At 32.5% G+C, this 20,114-nt stretch overlaps 1 protein-coding gene across 1 annotated transcript; it reads left to right on the top strand.

Moving 5' to 3' along the window:
* Positions 1-3,980: 3,980 nt before the first annotated feature.
* On the top strand, positions 3,981-18,861 carry LOC145330702 (galactosylgalactosylxylosylprotein 3-beta-glucuronosyltransferase S-like). The gene is made up of 14 exons (XM_080175367.1): positions 3,981-4,050; positions 4,548-4,580; positions 5,515-5,582; positions 5,882-5,954; positions 6,399-6,506; positions 9,057-9,102; positions 11,208-11,276; positions 12,136-12,179; positions 13,154-13,247; positions 13,600-13,663; positions 15,407-15,480; positions 15,966-16,033; positions 17,772-17,832; positions 18,691-18,861. Exons 1-14 carry the CDS (start codon positions 3,983-3,985, stop codon positions 18,790-18,792), a joined length of 972 nt encoding a protein of 323 aa, XP_080031493.1. The 5' UTR covers positions 3,981-3,982; the 3' UTR covers positions 18,793-18,861.
* The last annotated feature ends 1,253 nt before the right edge of the window (positions 18,862-20,114 follow it).

Raw genomic sequence — 20,114 nt, 5'->3', positions numbered from 1 at the left:
TAGTTTTCATGGTTCCCACATTTTAGTCATTACTTCACATTGAAATATTCCAAAAAAATATTTATTATGAAAATATAGATATAAAAATTATCTTGAAAATATTAAATTTTAGTGAGTACTTATCGTTTTTTCAAACGTAAGTTTCACTTAGACAAAATATTTACGGGAAAAATATTGATTTATTTTTTCGTCTTTCTCTAACATATGGCAACTCTAACTTCCTTACGTGAAAGGACAATTTTTTGACAAGAATCGATAAAAGATGAATGTCCTTTTATGATATCCTTAGGTCAAATGATTATTACATGATACATATTTTTACATCTTGCTCATGAATTATTTACGAATCCGATGTTTTTTGTATGTGTATAATTAGATTTATAATTAAATTCTTGAGGTCAATATTAAATTTACTCTATTTCTTGGTATATGATATCGATATCTGTTATTATTATTTTCGCGCCCTTTCATGAATCACCTGTATAGCTCCGCCCACTTTTAACATACACCGTCTTGTTTATAAGATTAAAAAAGTACAAATATAATCTTAGAAAACTAGCAGCTGCAAACATTCATAGTACTATGTGTATAGAGGAAGGGCAGTAATAGAGAATAAAACCATCCAAGATTTTTTAAAGAAGATTAAAGTTAATTCCATTTAAAGCTTTTCTAAATAGAGAACTGTTCAAGGGAGATTTTTTAACGAACAAAAAAAAAATTTAAATGATAAATTTAAGGCTGCTCCACTATGTCCTTCATCACTCAGTTGGAGATTGGCCTTAAAGCCAAAACATATATAAGGCTTTCCAGAAAAGACCATGGAACCTGTGGGTGGAGGGGAAGGGTGTTAAACTGCACCACAAATTTAATTTTACTCCAAAAAAATATCACATGGGAATTGACCCCACAAACATTTTTTTGGGGATCAAAAATAACTTTTATTAGTTGCACATCCCAACATATGGGGATACAATTTTTAAAAGCGAAGCTTTTCTATAATTAGGGTCGGTCCGTCCGTCCGTACATCCGTCAGTCCGTCCGAGATAGATAGCTTTTATTCGTTAATTTGGGCATGTTATAATTGTCCTATCGATTTTAAACTTTGCATGATGATTCCTGTAGTAGTTAGGTATGATTTAGAAAGCGTAGCAACTCTATAATCATTACGAGAATGTCCGTACGTCCATTTTAAACATGTTGATTTTTCTACTTTTTTAACAACAAATTTTTATGTGATCTAATTATCCGTTTGATCTGATTTTTGGTATATTGATTCCTGGGACAACAAAGAATAATATTTAAGCGAAGCAACTCTATAATCAAGTCCTAAAAATTTAAGTATGTCCATAAACATTATCCTGTATCAAGCAGTTTTTGAACAAATTTACTTACAATTTTGCGTCGACTCTTATACTTTTATATTCTGATTATTCAGTTCAGACACTATACAAGTGTTAATGTCCGTTTGTCCTACCGTTTCAGTGCTGTGCTTTTATGGATGTTGTCATCCTTGTTATCTAGGAGGTAGGATGGAATCTAATATATTTTCAAAGTTGTTTGAAGACATAATTAATATTTCAAAGTTTGTTAAACCAACCAATCAAAGTTTAATAAAAGTTCCGAAAGTGTTTAAGCTAACCAATGAGTGATCGTAATCATAAAACTTTGTTCTCAGTGTATTTCACTGTCCAATGTCCCCTTCTTCCCTGCATTTAACTTTATAAATTGCATACCCCTCAACAAAATGATGTGCACGCCACACAAAATCAAATAGCCACCTGTTCATTTTAACACTAATAAAGAATGCAATGCGTGTTAAAACTGTTGATTTTTGTCACAAATCTAAGTAACACTTTCCACACACAAACATGCAGCTATACCTTTAGTATAATGAATAAATTCAAGACGCTTTGCAACTTTTGGACTCACTTGTAATCGTTCAATACCATTAAAAAAATATTAAAGGTATGACAAAATCAATAATATAAATACAGTCATTTGTTAATTTTAAAATTCTTCCTAGGTTTAAGTAATTTTCTCACTACAGGTGTTAAATATAATAATTATTTTAGCAAGATAAACGCCATCCATAAAAGTGAAGCTCATTAAAGTATTAATTAATATGGCTTTTAATTACGAATAAGTAGTATGACCTTTTGTCCAATTGGATCTATAAAAGTGCGAGATAAAAATATTCTGCAATCTTACAGTTAAGGGTTCTTTGCAGGTTTAAGGCTATTTTGATTGGGGGCTAGTGGGGTGGTTACCTAAGGTACTAGGGATTTAAAGGCTATGTAAGGTAACTTTACAAAGTATCTAAAAAATCTGCCCTGTGACGTCAAAAAAAGAGGGATATGAGTGGAGAAGTGTTAAAGAAAACCACAAAAAAGAGATTGAATAATTCCTCTTTTTTATGACATCACATGCTGATTTTTTTTGACTTTGTAGACACTTTGTAAAGTTACCTTTATGAGCACCAGCGGTACTTAGCCACAAACAATTTTTCAAGAAATATATTCCTTAGGTTGGAAAGTGCGAGTCTTATTGTAAGAATACTATGCTGCTAAAACTCCAGGTGCTATTTAAACATCAGTGTTCTATGTAAATCTTTTCATTAGTTTACAAAATTAGTAAATAATTTGTACATTATTACAATACAGATATTTGATCATTTTAACATTAAATAGTTTGTAACCAAGATATAGTGTAATTTTTGAAGTTGGATTTTTGTGTGCCTGTATAGTTATACTTCCTTTAGGATCTTCTAAACCTCTGGACTTCCCATCAAAGTGTCCAGTCGAGTACAGAACCCACCCTTTACTTTGAAATAAATTAAAAATAAGAGCGGGGGAAGTTTTTCTCGCGTATGTGTTTTTCATCAGATCAAGCTATGGTAGGTTATATTGGCTTTATATAGTAGGGTGGGTTCATATCGGAATTAGACAAAGCGGGGATTTGCAACAGATAAAATTAACCTTAAAAATATTTCTGACCGAAATTTTTTTTAAAAGATTGAGTTTTAGAACACGACCACTTAAAAATATAATTCATTACTTATTAGTATGCAAAGACGACATTTAAAATTTTTTTTGAATCAGAACTATGGCTTCATGGTGCTCCCTGGAAAGGCCTTGAGGAGCTGAATCAGGAACTTTTGTCCGTTTCAAAATATCTCGTTCCTAGCCTTAGAAATCACTAAAAAACCAAAAATTTTTAAGGTTTATTGAGAATTGTCCAATTTGTAGAGGTTTTTTAGATTTTCTCAGGCTAGGAACGAGATTTTTTGAAACGGACAAAAGTTCCTGACTCGGCTCCTCAAGGCATTTCCAGGGAGCACCATGAAGCCATAGTTCTGATTCAATAAATTTTTGACTCCCATTTACAAATAGCTATACAATTGAATGTCTGGTCGTCAGCGGTTTTAAGACTTAGGATAAATTTTAAATCATCCAGAGGTGTATTATATCTATATAAATTGAGTGCAGATCCCCGCTTTGGCCTCAGAAAAAAAATTCCAAAATCGACCCACCCTATTATATAGGTAGCCTAGAAGGTTAATTAGGGGACCCCGCAGGGGTTAGGCATAAATAAAACACCCCTCCCCCCGCATTTTCAATTCATTTAAGAAATAAGGGGTCCCCCACCCCTTAATTCTCCTGTACTCGCAGAAAAACACTGCCCTTTATATTTTCCCCTGTTATAGATTTCGCTATGAATATTCTTACACAAATGCCCATGTAGATTATACTTTGTGAAAATTGTTGTCAATTTAAGTTGCTAACATGGACATCATTTAATGTTTAGTTCGTCCATCCAGTAGGAGGGGAGGGAGTACATGATAATGGTGTAAGTGATAATAAATCCTTTCTTACACAACTTAATAATCTTTTCAATTGATCTGCAAGTTGTGTGGTGTGTGTGTGTGTGGGAGTGCAAAGTCACGTGTATATATATATATATGAATGTGACTTTTCAGAGGAGAATGGTATCGTCGAAAGCATTACATATGATACTGTTTGTACAGTCATTAATTTTACTATTTGCACTCAGGTAAAAAATACTTCTGGTTGGCTCCGAATCCGATTAATATCCGCAGGATTAGAACCGGAATAGCAATAAGATACAATTATGAACACTAAACAACTAAATATGTCATCAATTCATAAACTTCAAATACGACAACTGCATTGTATGTATTCAAGAAACTCTTAATTAATATCAGAACGTCCGTAGATAAATTTAAAACTTGTTCATTTAGAACATTTTTAATTATCCTTTTTTTAGTATAATGATTCCTATGACAACAAAGTAAAATGTTACAAGCGAAGCATCTTTATATTTAAATCCTTAAATAGTATCCTGTATTCCAGCAATTTTGCAACAAATTTAAATGCAAATTTTTTATTTACGTATTTATTTATATTTTGCTTATCAAGTCATGACACTCTAGAATCGTTCGTTTTCTATACCATCTGTTTTTAGAGCTTTGCATTTATGGATTTTGTCATCCTTGTTTACTAAATATTTCACAAATGATTTCCTTTTAGGAGAATGAGATATACTGGAGAGCTTGTACTAAGGTGAAATAAAAATAAGTGTATTAGAAAAAATCACGAAACCTTTCATATATGTGTGTAAATGTTTTAATGTTTATATTTTTGTGGCATGACTAACAGGAATAGAATTAGGAGAGAAGAAGTATAGTAAATCTGACAAAGGAACTCCTCCAGCTGACAAAAAACTTTAAAATTTTTCAAGTATATAATTTCTAGAAAGCAATCTTTATATTAAGAAATTCAACAATTCATAGCTAACTTATTAAAGGATTTGTAATATGCTTTACACTATACTAGAAAATAAATTTTAACACGATATAATTTACGTGAGAAAAGCTTTATCTTAAGAAATGCGACTATTTACAGCTGACTCTTTATATGAACAAAATTTAAAAAATATGCCCTTTCCCTTTCCCATATGTGTACAGTGCAGTGTATACACAACAAGGGATTTTTATTATTTTACAACGATTGCAATAGATGAAGCATATTTATTATTAATGCACAGATAAAACATAGATGTAAAACAACAATATGAAGACAGTACTTCATGTGATGGACTTGATCCGAGTAAAAGTTAAAAGAACAGCTCTAATTAACTCTAATGAAAAAACTAGAAAACTTCAGTTTAATTCAACCAATGAGATTTCATGTATGCTCCGATGCGATTCATTTATTGGCTCAATCAGACATTACCTCTCTTTCTTAGTACCTTTATTCTAACAGGCAAACAGATCAAGTAAATCATATACTTGATGCTCCTTGATATTAGGAATCTTCACAACAATTTTTAGCTGTTTATCTTGTAAAGAAGCCGAGAAAATCATACTTTTCCAAAATCTTTATGTACTAACGGACGGATGGATGAACAGACAGATAAAGGTTAATTCTAGTGTAGCGACGCTTCTAAAAACATGTTTTAAGAATTATGAAAAATTTGATAATACTGAAAGTTAAGGCACGCCCAAGAAATGACAGTGAATCATCCCGGCGAGAAACAACCAGAAATACATCTCAGAAATGAAGGTAAATTATAGCATAGCAGCGCTCCTTTATATTGTTCAAATATTAGTTCGTCCATCGGTCGTCAATACTTCCATGCAGTAAATCATGAGCAAGGCCTGCAAGGCACGAAAAATATTGTTAAGGGGTAAAAAAGGACTTTTTTGGGTGTAGCCGACAAAATAAAAGAGAAACAAGAAAAGAAGAAAATTTGAAGCTTTCCCAATGCAAAGTAATAGAGAAAGACTTAAAAACCAACACGTTTAAAACGCAAGGTAGCTTCGCTACTAATCCAATACATATGTATATTATTTTTTTTTTAGTTTTAACAATGCGTCCAATTTATGTAGTAACCCCCACATATACTCGACCAACTCAAATGGCAGATCTTACCAGGTATCAAATGTAACAAGGATGACAACATCCATAAATAGCTAAGCTAAGACATAAAGAATAGCTGAGACTATAAAATGAACTTAAAAGGTAGAGTAAATGCGCACATGTCAAGGGAATCTTAACAAGTAATACTCCACTTCTCTCATATTCAAATTGGGGAGAAGAGGGGGGGGGGGGGGAAGATGCATTTAACCTTTTCTAATTAATCTTACCTTGCAAAATGTGAAACTTATGACACTATTAAAGTCTCTTATAAATAGAATTTCAATATATCAGTTATAATTAAAGATTCACGTTTTAAAAGTAGATTATACTTTTAAAGCCATGGGCATCATTTGTTTAACAACTTACATATTGTCATAAATTTTCCAATTTCAAATATTTTTTACAGTAAGCTTGAGTTTATTTTAAATTTGATTTTCTAAAAATTTAACTTTTTATTAGATTGTCAAATACTCTAAGACTGGTGCCAAATGTACATTGGATAGTTTCTGAAGACAGGGTACACATATCTAAACCTGTGCAACAATTACTTGAACACTCTGGATTAAGGTAACAAATGTACACTATTCTACACAATCTTGTATGCAAGTTTAAACCTGTACACCAAATACCTGAACACTATGGATTAGGGTAATATGAACACTTATATACATTATTTTGTACACAAATCTAAACCTGTACACCAATTACTTGAACACTCTGGATTAAGGTAACATGTGTACACTATTGTACACAATATTGTATACAAATCTAAACCTGGACACCAATTACTTGAACACTCTGGATTAAGGTAACATGTACACTATTGTACACAATATTGTATACAAATCTAAACCTGTACACCAATTACTTGAACACTCTGGATTAAGGTAACATGTACACTATTGTACACAATATTGTATACAAATCTAAACCTGTACACCAATTACTTGAACACTCTGGATTAAGGTAACATGTACACTATTATACACAATATTGTATACAAATCTAAACCTTTACACCAATTACCTGAACACTATGGTTTAAGGTAATATGTACACCAATGTACATTATTTTGTACACAAATCTAAACCTGTTTACTATTTACTAGAACACTCTGGAATATTAGTACACAATCTTGTTGGATTAAGGTAACATGTACACTATTGTACACAATCTTGTATACAAATCTAAACTTGTAAACCAATTATTTGAACACTCTGGATTAAGGTAACATGTGTACACTATTATACACAATATTATATACAAATCTAAACCTGTACACCAATTACTTGAACACTCTGGATTAAGGTAACATGTACACTATTGTACACAATATTGTATACAAATCTAAACCTGTACACCAATTACTTGAACACTCTGGATTAAGGTAACATGTACACTATTGTACACAATATTGTATACAAATCTAAACCTGTACACCAATTACCTGAACACTATGGTTTAAGGTAATATGTACACCACTGTACATTATTTTGTACACAAATCTAAACCTGTTCACTATTTACTAGAACACTCTGGAATATTAGTACAAAATCTTGTTGGATTATATAACATGTACACTATTGTACACAATCTTGTATACAAATCTAAACCTGTAAACCAATTATTTGAACACTCTGGATTAGGTTAACATGAACACTTATATACATTATTTTGTACACAAATCTAAACCTGTACACCAATTACTTGAACACTCTGGATTATAAGGTAACATGTGTACACTATTGTACACAATATTGTATACAAATCTAAACCTGTACATCAATTACTTGATCACTTTGGATTGAGGTAATATTTTCACTAATGTACATTATTTTGTACAAAAATAGTAACTTGTTCACTAATTATTTCAACATTCTGGTTTATGGTAACATGTACACTATTGTACACAATCTTGTAAACAAATGTAAACCTGCACACCAATTACTTAAACACTCTGGTTTAAGGTAACATGTACACTATTGTACACAATATTGTTTACAAATCTAAACCTGTACACCAATTACTTGATTGAGGTAATATTTTCACTAATGTACATTATTTTTTACAAAAATAGTAACTTGTTCACTAATTACTTTAACATTCTGGTTTATGGTAACAGGTACACTATTGTACACAATCTTGTAAACAAATGTAAACCTGCACACCAATTACTTAAACACTCTGGTTTAAGGTATCATGTACACTATTGTACACAATATTGTTTACAAATCTAAACCTGTACACCAATTACTTGATTGAGGTAATATTTTTACTAATATACATTATTTTTTTACAAAAATAGTAACTTGTTCACTAATTACTTCAACATTCTGGTTTATGGTAACATGTACACTATTGTACACAATATTGTATACAAATCTAAACCTGTACACCAATTACTTGAACACTCTGGATTCAGGTAATATGTCTCTGGTACATTAGTACACACTAGTCCCCACCCTGGATTTAGTGAAAGAATTTTTTTAATCCATTCATAAGTTTTGTGATTTTAAACCTACAAAATTTATATTAATCTTTTTAAAAAAAATTTATTACCTCTCCTGTCTCTATTATCAGACGTATAATCAATAACAACGCTTTCATGAAATTCAAAGTGGAGATTTTTTTCAATATTGGCTGAATTTTCCAAGCCAATTTCTGTGAAAAGTGAGAAAAATGAAAGGAATTCTTAGTGTAGTTTTACTTAATAGACTTACTATAGTACACTATGATTTCCTGTTTTTTTCTTCAGCCACCTGGCTGTTTAAGCCGGCTTAAGGAAAACAAAGTGTACACAATCTTAATACAAATTGTAACCTGTACACTATTTACTTAAACACTCTGGATTAAGGTAAAATATACACTAATGTACCTAAATACCTAACCTAAGAAAACATCATAATACATCTAATTAGACAAATAAACTTGTTTACTTGTAAACTTTTTTTTACAATAAAGGGAAAATATACACAAATCTAAATCTGTACATAACATACTAAAAGTCCATGTAACAAAGAAAATATTTGTCTTTTTTGAAAATTCAAGTAATTTCAGAGTGTATTTTAATTTGTCTTTCAACTTTTCCTGTTATTGTTTATTTATAATCTGTTTTAGTTACACTCAACTGGCAGCACCAAGACCTGCAAGTTTGGTAGGGAAGGTAATCAATCAATATAATTAGCTATATACTTACTTATGTACTTGATTATAACACAGGTAGGGGAGTGACTTTGGACTAAAGATTATACTAAACCAATGGATGTATATAGAATAGAATATACGTAAATATTATGGCAGGGGGAAATTGTCGTCAATTTAGTTTGTTAACATTTATTGTTCAGTTTGTTAATCCAGTAGTATGGGAGGGGATCTGGTGAAAGGGATTGAAGAGAGGAATTGTTATATTAGCCCGCTTTATCAGAAACATAAAAATCTGTAGTAATATCCAAGTAATAATATATCCATTTTAAAACCAAAAGTTTTATAACCTTTTGTTACTTTTAAAAATGACCAAACTTTTCAACCATTAATTGTTATCTACAGAAGGGGTAATTTCAAATATTTCTGTACCAATTAGAAGCTAGGCTTTATAGAACACTGTTGAAATGAATAACGTGGCAGAGACATATGTAGGAAAATAATTTTCACTTGAAAAGCTGAACCAGCGTTTGCAAAAACGTGTATTTATCCAGAATTCTAAAGAGTTCAGGAATAAATGGACCGTGTCATGATAAAAATCCATGCCTACAAACGCTTTTTCTTGAAAATTAAGACTGTTTTTCCTTTAAAAAGCAATATCGTATATTGATATAAATCATTAAATTTACTTGATTTTGTAATATAGATTAATAGAACCATTTGGCATAATGTTATAAGTGAAGCATCTCTATTATCGAGTCTTGCATGCAAGTATGTCCGGCCGCACGGATTTTTTTTTATTTAAACTCCTAGACAATTTTGTATAATGATAGCGATAATACTTTCTATTTGTCTTTGTTCGTTTGTCTATCTGATTTGTTAAGCTTTGTATTTATAAATGTTGCCATCCTTGTTTAACTAGAAACTTTTTTGTAATGATAATTGGGATCTAGGTAACGATTATCTCCAAAAATCTAAGAACTTTAAAGTGTACATGTCATATCGCACACCGTGTTCAGAAGGCCTACAAATTATCTGGAATAACCAAGATCCAATGATGCACAGGGAAAGCTTTCTGAAGAAAAACGCTCAAAATAAGTTTTTTTCGCGCATTTATGTGCACTGCGAGATAACTGAGTAATGAATATTCCAGATTATTTGTAAGTTTTCTTTTGTCGGTTAAAATTTTGAGCCAGCATATTCCTGTTTGCCGTTTGGCCGTTAGCAGCTTTTAAAGTTCATAGATTATTTGGAGATAATCGTTACCAGGAACCTCTACTTTGAACTGCACTACATAGATAAATCTTACTCATTTTCTTATCCCTTTACTTCCAGAAAAGCTGCACTCCTGTCCTTATATAATTGTGGATCAGTATTGAAGAACTGTACAAATACAAAAATATTTTTTTGTCATAAAAGATAATTCTTTAGAAAAAATATAATCTTGTGAACATTTTAGCTGAGTTCATTTAGAAAGTTATTATAGATAATAAATATATGAGGAACAATATTGAGTTACAGAGATAAACCGGGGCAAGATAAATAGATTTTACAGATCTTGTGCATGAGAAAGACTAAACTACATAACTTTTGTGTCACTTTGGAGGAAGACGATTTCCTTTCTCCCATCTCTTTTGAAGAGATTTTCTTCCCCCATTCTCTTTTTCTTTCTGAAATGTATATGACTCCAAAGGAATCGTCTTCCTCAAAAGTGACACAAAAGTTATGTAGTTTAGTCTTTCTCTTGTGCATTATAGGAATGGATATATTTTTACCTGAATCTTACAAAAGATTTTCGATTTTTCTAATAAGAGACACTTTTAACAGGCTAAAATAACAATTCTCCTCAGCCACCCCTTTACCTCATCCCCTTCCTTCCTCCTATTGGATGAACAAACTTACCAATGTACGAGTTAAATGTTAGCAAGCTAAACTTGTGACATTTTTTTCTCTTTCATAATATCCACATATATTCTACATCCATTTGTATATATACAGGCGTCAAATTTTTTATATAGCCTTAGAAGCAAACAAGTTGTCACCTTTTAAATATACTACTGCTTAGCCAAAATTTTTATATTATTTTAAAGTAATCAGATCCATTTTTATAGCTTTTCAATATTGTAGGTTATTGGACGAGGAGTTTTCAACAGGCGAGCAGCTATTGCATGGATCAGAGAAAATGCTAGTGAAGATGTGAGGTTTTTTGACAAGTCAATTTTTCCACAAAGCATTCCCCTTCAATTGTTATCTTATATTCTTATATAAAAGTAACAGGATGTTTGTGTCTGTCTGTTGTGAAGTATGAAGCTTTGCGCTGATCCAATATGGATCTCCTTTACAGCAAAGTTTCTTATGGATCTTATGGAGGTTTAACAGCGATCTTTGTGGATAATATCTCTACCCTCCAAACAGAAATCGTCACTTCAATATACCAGTCCCCAGCAAAAGAAATTTCTCTCAACTTTTATTTTTAAGACTTCAATTAAAAGTGGAGAGTTGACACAAGCCACCCCCCACCCCCCCCCCTCCCCACCCTCTTCCATAAAGAGCCCAAAAGCCCTTAAAAAACTCAGCCGCTTGTGCAAAATAAATTGATATTTTAATATTTCCCTTCAAGGAGCCTAGCCAGTATTTTAGCTTAAAAGCATTTTATTCTGTGAGAAAAAAACAAAACCTTTTTGCCTCCTACTTTACTACCACACACACTATAATTATTAAGATAATTTTAACAATAAATGTTATGTTATTTATCCTTATAATAAAGTAACAGGATGTTTGTTTGTCTGTCTGTACCGAAGGGTCTGGCTAACCGCTGAACCAATATAATTCTGCTTTAAAGGTAGCTTATAGGTCCATGGAAGTTTTATAATTATTTTGGGGGAGGTTACCACCACCTTCCCAAGAGAAATCGCCTCTAGAAAAAAATTACCCCGATAGCGAAAAAGTAAAACAGTAAAAATGTAATTAATTTACATTTTTCAATGATCGAAAAAGCACATTTTCTATATTTGTTTACAGAATTATTTTGTTTGCAATTTATTTTTATTTGCAGGGAGTTATTTACTTTGCCGATGATGATAACAGCTATGATACTAGGAAGGCATTTTAATGTAAACAAGGACTGCCACATACATAGTATTCAAATCCAGCGATTTACAGAGATAAGACAACAGACGATAGACTAATGTATATTCGGGTATAGTCCTTTCCACGACATCCCTCCATAAGGGGCGATTTGTCGTATTTTAAAAATGGCTTTTTATAGGTTATTTTAGGTTAGGTTAGGTTATATTGGGTTAGGTGATTGCCCCACGGGGTTAGGTAATTGTTCCCGCAGGGTTAGAGCCCCCCGCAGGGGCTAGAAATAGGAGAAAATACGAAGAATCGCCCCTTATGGAGGGATGTCGTGGAAAGGACTATACCCGTATATTCTGTAGTTTTAACTATTAACACTCCTAGTTTTTCTCAATAAATCAAGATTTAATAGAAGTTTTTAAACAAACGAATCAGAAATATGTTTAAAGAACTTTGGGCACTAGTACAATTTTAATTCAAATGTCCTCTCCCTCCATGATAAGATTTAATTTGAAGACAGTCGAATTTCATTTAAGCAAGTGTTGCGGAGCCGGAGCCGGGAGCCGTGGAGCCGCCATATTTTGCTGGAGCCGGAGCCATAACTTTTGTTAAAAAACGGCTCCGGCTCCGGACTAGATAAATAAAGAGATTTACTATAAATTATAATTTAGTAACTCTGTTTTGTCATGTGCAAATTCCCCTATTAAGTTTTTCAAGTCCATTTTTATCAAAAATTGAACTTTTAAAACCTTCAAAAGTAAAAAATAGACTTTGAAAAAAAATATGTCGAGTTTTTTCTTGATTTTAGGTCGGAGCCGGAGCTGGAGCCGGAGCCGCCATCATTACAGAAGGCTCCACGGAGCCGGAGCCGCACCAAAATCAAACGGCTCCGCAACGCTGCATTTAAGGGTTCAAAATTGAGAGAAAACACACAATACAAAATCATTCCTTTAAATTTTACAACTAAATCTTAAAATGTTGATAAAAATGTACAGAATATTTGAAGAAATCCGTCAAACAGTTCGGGTATCTGTGTTTCCCGTAGGGCTAGTTCTCAGATATGGGGTTAGCTCACCTATTATAGAGAATGTAAGTTTCCTAATAAGTTTCTTTAGAAGCGAAGATACTCTACAATCGGTCGACTAGTATTGCAAATGTTGTATTATAACAACCTCTTATATTTATCTTTTTAACATCAATCTTTTTTGTAATATAATTATACTATTTTCTGTAGTTTCTAATATACATTTTTAGAACAATTAGGCAAAGTCTTATACGCAAAGCGTCTCTATAATCAACGCTGAAAATTTGAGCATGTTCAAACTTCTTAATAATGTTAAATATTAGCTTCTTTGTTACTTCGCTTAATAGATATTGTCATACTTGCACAATAAAAAATTTCTGCAGTCAAATTATATTTAAATTTTGAATATCATTTTAGGGGAAAGTAGTTGGTTTCTTTGATGCTTTTCAAGCTGGTAGAAAATACGCTATGGATATGGCAGGTTTGACAATATTTTAGAGTTGCTACACTACAACTTGTCTCTTTTTTTGGACTGTCTGTACATTTTAGCGGTTTTCCTCATATTGCATCTGAAATATTACACATACAAACTTTTTATATGCTTATAATATTAGTTATGTTAGGGTAAATAAAGTTCAGGAGAGACCTGCAGGGTTAAAATTCAGGGGCCAGATTTTAGTTTTTTTTTCAAAAATGAAAAACAAGAGTTGGGGGTTAGAGGGTCAATAAATAGGTTTGAGCAAAGCACCAATAATATTTTATTTAATATTATGTTATCAAAGGCGTTGATTATGTCAAAGACTCAAAAAAATGTTTTGTCCTTCTTATTTTATTTGGATGCAGAATAATAGCCGACCGTTAGAAAGCGTATTAATTGGTTGAAAGGAATAGTTGCTATATTAAGAGCAGAGACTTTTCAAATTTATGTCTCATTTTTTACAGAAACAAGGATGACAACATCCATAAAAGCGAAGCTCTGAAACGGTAGAACAAACGAACATATCACCTGTTGAGTGTCAGAACTGAATAATTAGAATTGAAAAGTATAAAAGTCGAAGAAAATTTGTAAGTAAATTTGTTTTAAAACTGCTTAAATACAGGATAATGTTTAAGGACATAATTACATATTTTAGGATTTTATTATAGAGATGCTTCGCTTATAATATTGTACTTTAATGTCCTAGGAATCTGTATTACAAAAATCAGATCAATCGGATTATTATATCACAAAAAAATGTTGTTAAAATAGTTAAAAATCAACATGTTTAAAATGGACATACGGACATTCTGGTATAGAGTTGCTACGCTTTCGAAATGGTACCTAACTACTACAAGAATCACCATACAAAGTTTGAAATCAATAGGACAATTCAAACATGCCTAAATCAACTAATAAGCCATATATTCCAGACGGACGGACGCTTCGCTTTTAAATAGAGAACCAGAGGGGAGGGGAGATCGAACAACAGCTCAACTTTTATATTCAAAGAGAAAAGAAAAAAATGTTTTTTTTAGCGGCAATTTATTTTAGAGGGTTTAGGTAACATCTCCATTTTATATATACACTAGCGGATACGACCCTAGGGACACTTGAGGAGTTGGAAGTTGAATTTGATAACCCAATTTCTTATTTTATATTTTAGAAGTAAAAAAAAAATTGTTTTGAAAGGGGTCCCCCCCCCCATTTTTAATTTCATTTTTAAAAAATTAGGGGGGGAGGAATTTTTTTCTAGGGGTGATTTCTCTTGGGAGGGTTGTGGTACCCTTCCCCTAGAATAGTTATAAACCTTCCCCGGACCAATGAGTAGCTACCCTGTTAAGGAGAACCCGATCGGTTCAGTTCGGTACAGACAGACAAACATCCTTTTACTTTATTACAAGGACTTGCGGCTACATCCCTTGAACCCTCTAGGGACACTTAAAGTGCGGGTAATTTTTTTTGTAGGTGAGATTTCTCTTAGGAGTGTGGAGATACCCTCCCAAAAATAGATATTAACCTTCACTTGACCTATAAGAAGCTTCACTGTAAAAGATAACTATTTAAGTTCATCGGTTAGCAAGATCCTTCGCTATAATAGGATAATAAGAAGCGTATTGCTCAAGCGGATAGCAAGAAGACACACAGATAAACAGACAAACACCCTACCTCTTTATACAAACAGAGAAAATAATTTAATCTTAAAATCACGCAACCTAAAAATAAAATTTTAACAATATACTTTAGGATTTGCAGTGTCAGTAAATCATTTATTATCTAAACCAAATGCAACCTTCCCTGCGAGAGTTTCGTATCTAGAGGTAAACACATTACTCACTTTGTCAGTCCGTCGATCCGTTTGTCCGTAACGCTATGGAAGAAAATTGTATTTAAACGGTCGCAATTTAAGATAGACGTCTAAGTTTTAACCACAAATGTGCATCATCCAGTATTTAACTAATAAGGTCCGTAAGTCTGTCGGTTGTGCTTTAATTTCTTAGGGAAAATGTAAATTGATTGAAATTTGAATGTTACCAACCATAGATATAATCTTTTTTAGCAATTTTGAGGCCTGATGAGACTAGCTACTCTATAACTTACTTGGTTCATGCGGTCTATCTATAATCTGTTTTCTTTTTGTGAAGATTCAAGAAATCAATCGCCATTTGTCTCATATGGATGTATTCATCTTTTTTTATTTTGCAGTTTTAATATTTGTAAAAAAAATTTCCTTAGAATTATAGAGTAGCTATGCATCTAATTATTGCTGACACTTCTTATACATATTATCTTGATTTATTCCTAGGAAGGTTTTGTGAAGTCTCTTGAGGTTCCTGTGACTGAGTTAGAACCGAGAGCTGAAATGTGTACTAGGTAATATACTTTTACTTATTCTATTCATTTTTCAACAAATAGTGTATAGGTTTTTTATACTGTTTTATAATAGGAAAAAAGGTGCTACCCCTCAAAGTGCCTATCGAGCACTTACTCCCCCCCCCCCCCCTCCATTATCTTTGAAATAAATTAAGAAAAGGGGGAAAGGATAGCCAACCCCTAACCCCCGCAGGGCCACCTGCAAAGCTCTAATTCAGCATGGCTGCTTAGTGCCCAAAATAACCTAACCTAACATGACCCCATCCCCTCCTTATTTTCAACTTATTTCAAAGTGGTTGGGTTTCTGTGTTCGACTTGGTACTTTCAAGGAAACTGTCAAGAAAAATATTAAGTAGACAATATATGATTAAATAAGTTATTTTGGGCGGGGATAAGATTTAAGAAGATTATTGCATTATCTATTGAATAAAAGGATTTGATATTTCTTTCAATCTATACAAAATGGCAATGCAATTATTTAGAAGATTTTTTTTCATTGTGATATATTTTTATTCTGTATTTTAACAATATAACAGTAGTTTTAATCAGGAATAAGGTATAACCAACAAGCAAAATAAATCTAAAATAATATTTGGGGGGCAAATGGAGAGGTCGTCAATTTTACGATGTGTTGCCCCCCAACAACAGCTAAAAAACATATATAGGTTTCGTGATTTTCTTCCGAATTAATTTCGTTATTGGTATGAGCTGAGTTTTAATTTAATAATGTTTATTCTCTGAATCGCAAGCTAAAAAATGTTATGATTTATTTTAATCTTGTTGGTTCGAACTAGCATATATAAATACTTCAGCCAATAAAGCCAAGCTACATAAGTTTGTTTGTTTATCATCAATTGGTTATGGGATGCATAGACGTCCAAGGGGGGGGGGGGTAAAGAGGTGATTACCCCCCCCCCCCCAAACGAATTTGGGAGTGCCGTAGGCACCCCCAAAATATTTTTCATTTTACCCCTCCCATTTAAAATTTACCCCTACTTTCGCGCACATTTTTACTACTAAATATTAAAACATTATCAAATTACCCCCAAAAAAATTTACCCTCTGGGGGTAAATTTTAGGGGTGGTAAACAAAATTTACCCCTGCCAATAGATATATTTCACGGAGGGTAATTACCCCCCCAAGCAAATTACCCCCACCTTAAAAAAATGTTACCCCCCCCCACAAATAAAAAGGCTTGGACGCCCCTGATGGGATGTATATCAAATTTATCATTCATTGTCCTTTACCTGATTCCTGAAAATTTGTACTAAATATTATAGAATATTGTATAAAATAATTTAACAATGAATACAAAAGAATAATAATTCAGATACTAATTGGATGTTATATAATTGTAAAACAATTGAAAGATATAGTACATTGTTAGTCAATTCTAAGTATTTGACATACTTTAAAACTAAAATCTTCGGTAAGAACCCCCCTCCCCCCTTTCAGGGAAAAATATTTGTAGTAAAGGACCTCAGGGACACTCAAACGCCAGGTCCAGCAATCCAGAATAACTAAGGGCATCCAAATGTCTTCTTTTCTGTCCAAACACCTGGGGTATTGCCTGTTATAGTAGCAGTAGGAACCATTTTTAACGTCTTTTGTTATGACGTGGTGTTAATCCGAGATTCAAACCTATAACCTCCCCGTCGACAAGCGGATGCGCTACGTGTTAAGACACGGTCGCAGGTATTCCTGATATTTTAATTTCTAATATTTTTTACTAATTAGAGTTTGGGTGTGGCATACACGAACTGAGAAGGCTGCAAAACCATCCCTGGAAAATCTGAAGGTTTAAAATTTGTTTTTGAAAATTTTTTTTTCTGTATGGTTTCAAATTCGAATCCAAACCAAAAAAAATCCTGTTTTTATTTTAATATTTGCAGAAAATTGTCTATAATAAGATGCGATTAATTACTATCCAAGTTGTGTTTCAATCCTAGTTTAGATTTTGACGATATTTTTATTTTTTTTAAAACGATGTTTCTTTATATGACACTAGCGGCTACGCCCCTAGAGGCCTCTAGGGGCACTTGAGGAAGAATTTTAGATTTTAAAAGAAAAAGTAAAAAAAATTTTTGGGGGGTGAAAATTTTTTTGTTTTTGTTTGGGGGGGGCCCCCCCTCCTTTTTTTATTTTAGTTAAAAAAATAGAGATTTTTTTTTTGTAGGGGGGTTGGGGGTGTCCCACCCCCCAAGAAAATAGTTATAAACTTTCCCGGGACCTATGAGAAGCTACCCTGTTAAGGAGAACCCGATCGGTTCAGCGGTTAGCGAGATCCTTCGGTACAAACAAACACACAGACATCCTGTTACTTTAGTATAAGGATAATAAACCTATTATCTGATTTTTGGAATAATAATTCCTAGTACAACAAGGTACAATGTTAGAAACGACACATCTCTATTCTCTATAATAAAGATCTTATATTGTAATAATGTCCTAAAACAAATGGATGTATATGAGCTATTTTGCAACAACATTGCATACAATTTTGTTTAGCTTATAAATTCTTATTCAGTCTATCAAGTTTTGACACTCTTCAAGTATTAATGCAGATTTGCCCTGCACAGTCTGATTTTAGAGCTTCGCGTTTATGGATGTTGTCATTCTGGTTTTCATAATAAAAACATATTTGTTATTGTTTTAGGAGGCAGATTACTTGGCTTACAGTAATACCAATTTAGAAAAACTTCACAAACACCTTCTAGAAGATAGTTCAGCAGACAAACCAACCACAAATATGCCTTAATTAAATAGCAAAAAATATTCTTATTAGCAGATTAGCAGGATCTACTGCAGTTCATGGTAAAATATTGCTGGTAACGAATATTGCCAAAAATCCATGAATTTTAAAGGCTGCTAGCTGCCAAACGGCTGAACGTACAGCTCATGCCCGCACACTGTTTTAAGCGGCATAGGAAGGCCTACAAATAATCTGTAATAGCCATAAATCAATAGTGCATAATTATCTCACAGTGCAGTGCCTTTAAAATTTATAGATTTTTGGCAATCTTCGTTACCAGCAATATTTTACCATGAACTGCAGTAGATCCGATTAGCAATCAGAGGAGAGATGATATATATAATAAATAGCTATAAACTTTCATACAGCTTTGCATGGCTTCTCAGAAAGCAAATAATATATTTTTGTCTGAAGCCAAAGATCACGGTAATAGCTAGTTAAAACTGATCTTTTCTGGAAATATTTTAAATGTCTTAGGGAGGTTTTGGGGCATTTTCATGATCTACCTCACACTCTCCTAAAAGCTAGGGCTGAAGCAACTAGTAGGTAAAATAAAGTGCAAAGGTAAAATAATATTATTTTAATTATTCAACATCCCCCCCCCCTCCCCGTATTTATTTTAATCTTCTAAAGATAGGACTTTCATGGTCTTACCTTTGCATCAAAAATGTAATCTTTTTTTGTTGTTGTAAAACAATACTTTTGCAATTGATTTATTATTACTTAATTGTTACACAAGATTTTCAGGTTCTCTAATAAAGTAAAACTCACAGCGGGCTAAAAAATCATGCCCCCCCCCCCCATCCATTCTCTTTACCCGATCTCCTCGCCTACATGTTAGCAACCTTCATTTGCGACAATTTTTCTCCTGTCAATATCCACGTATATTCTATATCCGTTAGGTACTTTTGCAAAATCTTTTTTTTCTTTATGTTGTCAAAAGACATAATTTTCGCAATACAAATCTATTGCAAACTGTCATAAAAACAACACCATTTATTAATTTCTCATTTTATCTTAGCTATTTCTTTTGCATTTTCTACGCCATCGTTAGAACACCCTCTTACCCATTTTTTAATAATACCCCGTCAAAATAGTTTTCTTTTTTAAAAATGTATGAAACAATTGAAACAAATTTTTATTTTTTATATTTACTGTATTTTTTCACTTTTAAAATTTTATTTATCAAATATAATTTCTGTAATTTGTATAGATTTTTATTTATTATCAGTAAACATTAAACAACTTCCATAAAAAGTTGAACCAAAATTCTAGATTAGTTATTTCTCGTATCGTATTACAAACGGCTTTAGATATAGAATAGAATA

Source organism: Acartia tonsa, chromosome 10, assembly GCF_053477335.1.
Source record: "Acartia tonsa isolate MP-2025a chromosome 10, ASM5347733v1, whole genome shotgun sequence".
Lineage (NCBI taxonomy): Eukaryota > Metazoa > Arthropoda > Copepoda > Calanoida > Acartiidae > Acartia > Acartia tonsa.
The sequence above is the reverse complement of the archived record's forward strand: the minus strand, read 5'-3'. Positions and strand labels throughout refer to the sequence as shown.

Coding starts and splice junctions, on each gene's coding strand:
- LOC145330702 (XM_080175367.1), top strand. CDS start 3,983: ATGGTATCGTCGAAAGCATTACATATGATACTGTTTGTACAGTCATTA. Junction 4,581..5,514: donor ACTGGAGAGCTTGTACTAAG/GTGAAATAAAAA, acceptor CTGAAAGTTAAG/GCACGCCCAAGAAATGACAG. Junction 13,664..15,406: donor ATACGCTATGGATATGGCAG/GTTTGACAATAT, acceptor AATATACTTTAG/GATTTGCAGTGTCAGTAAAT.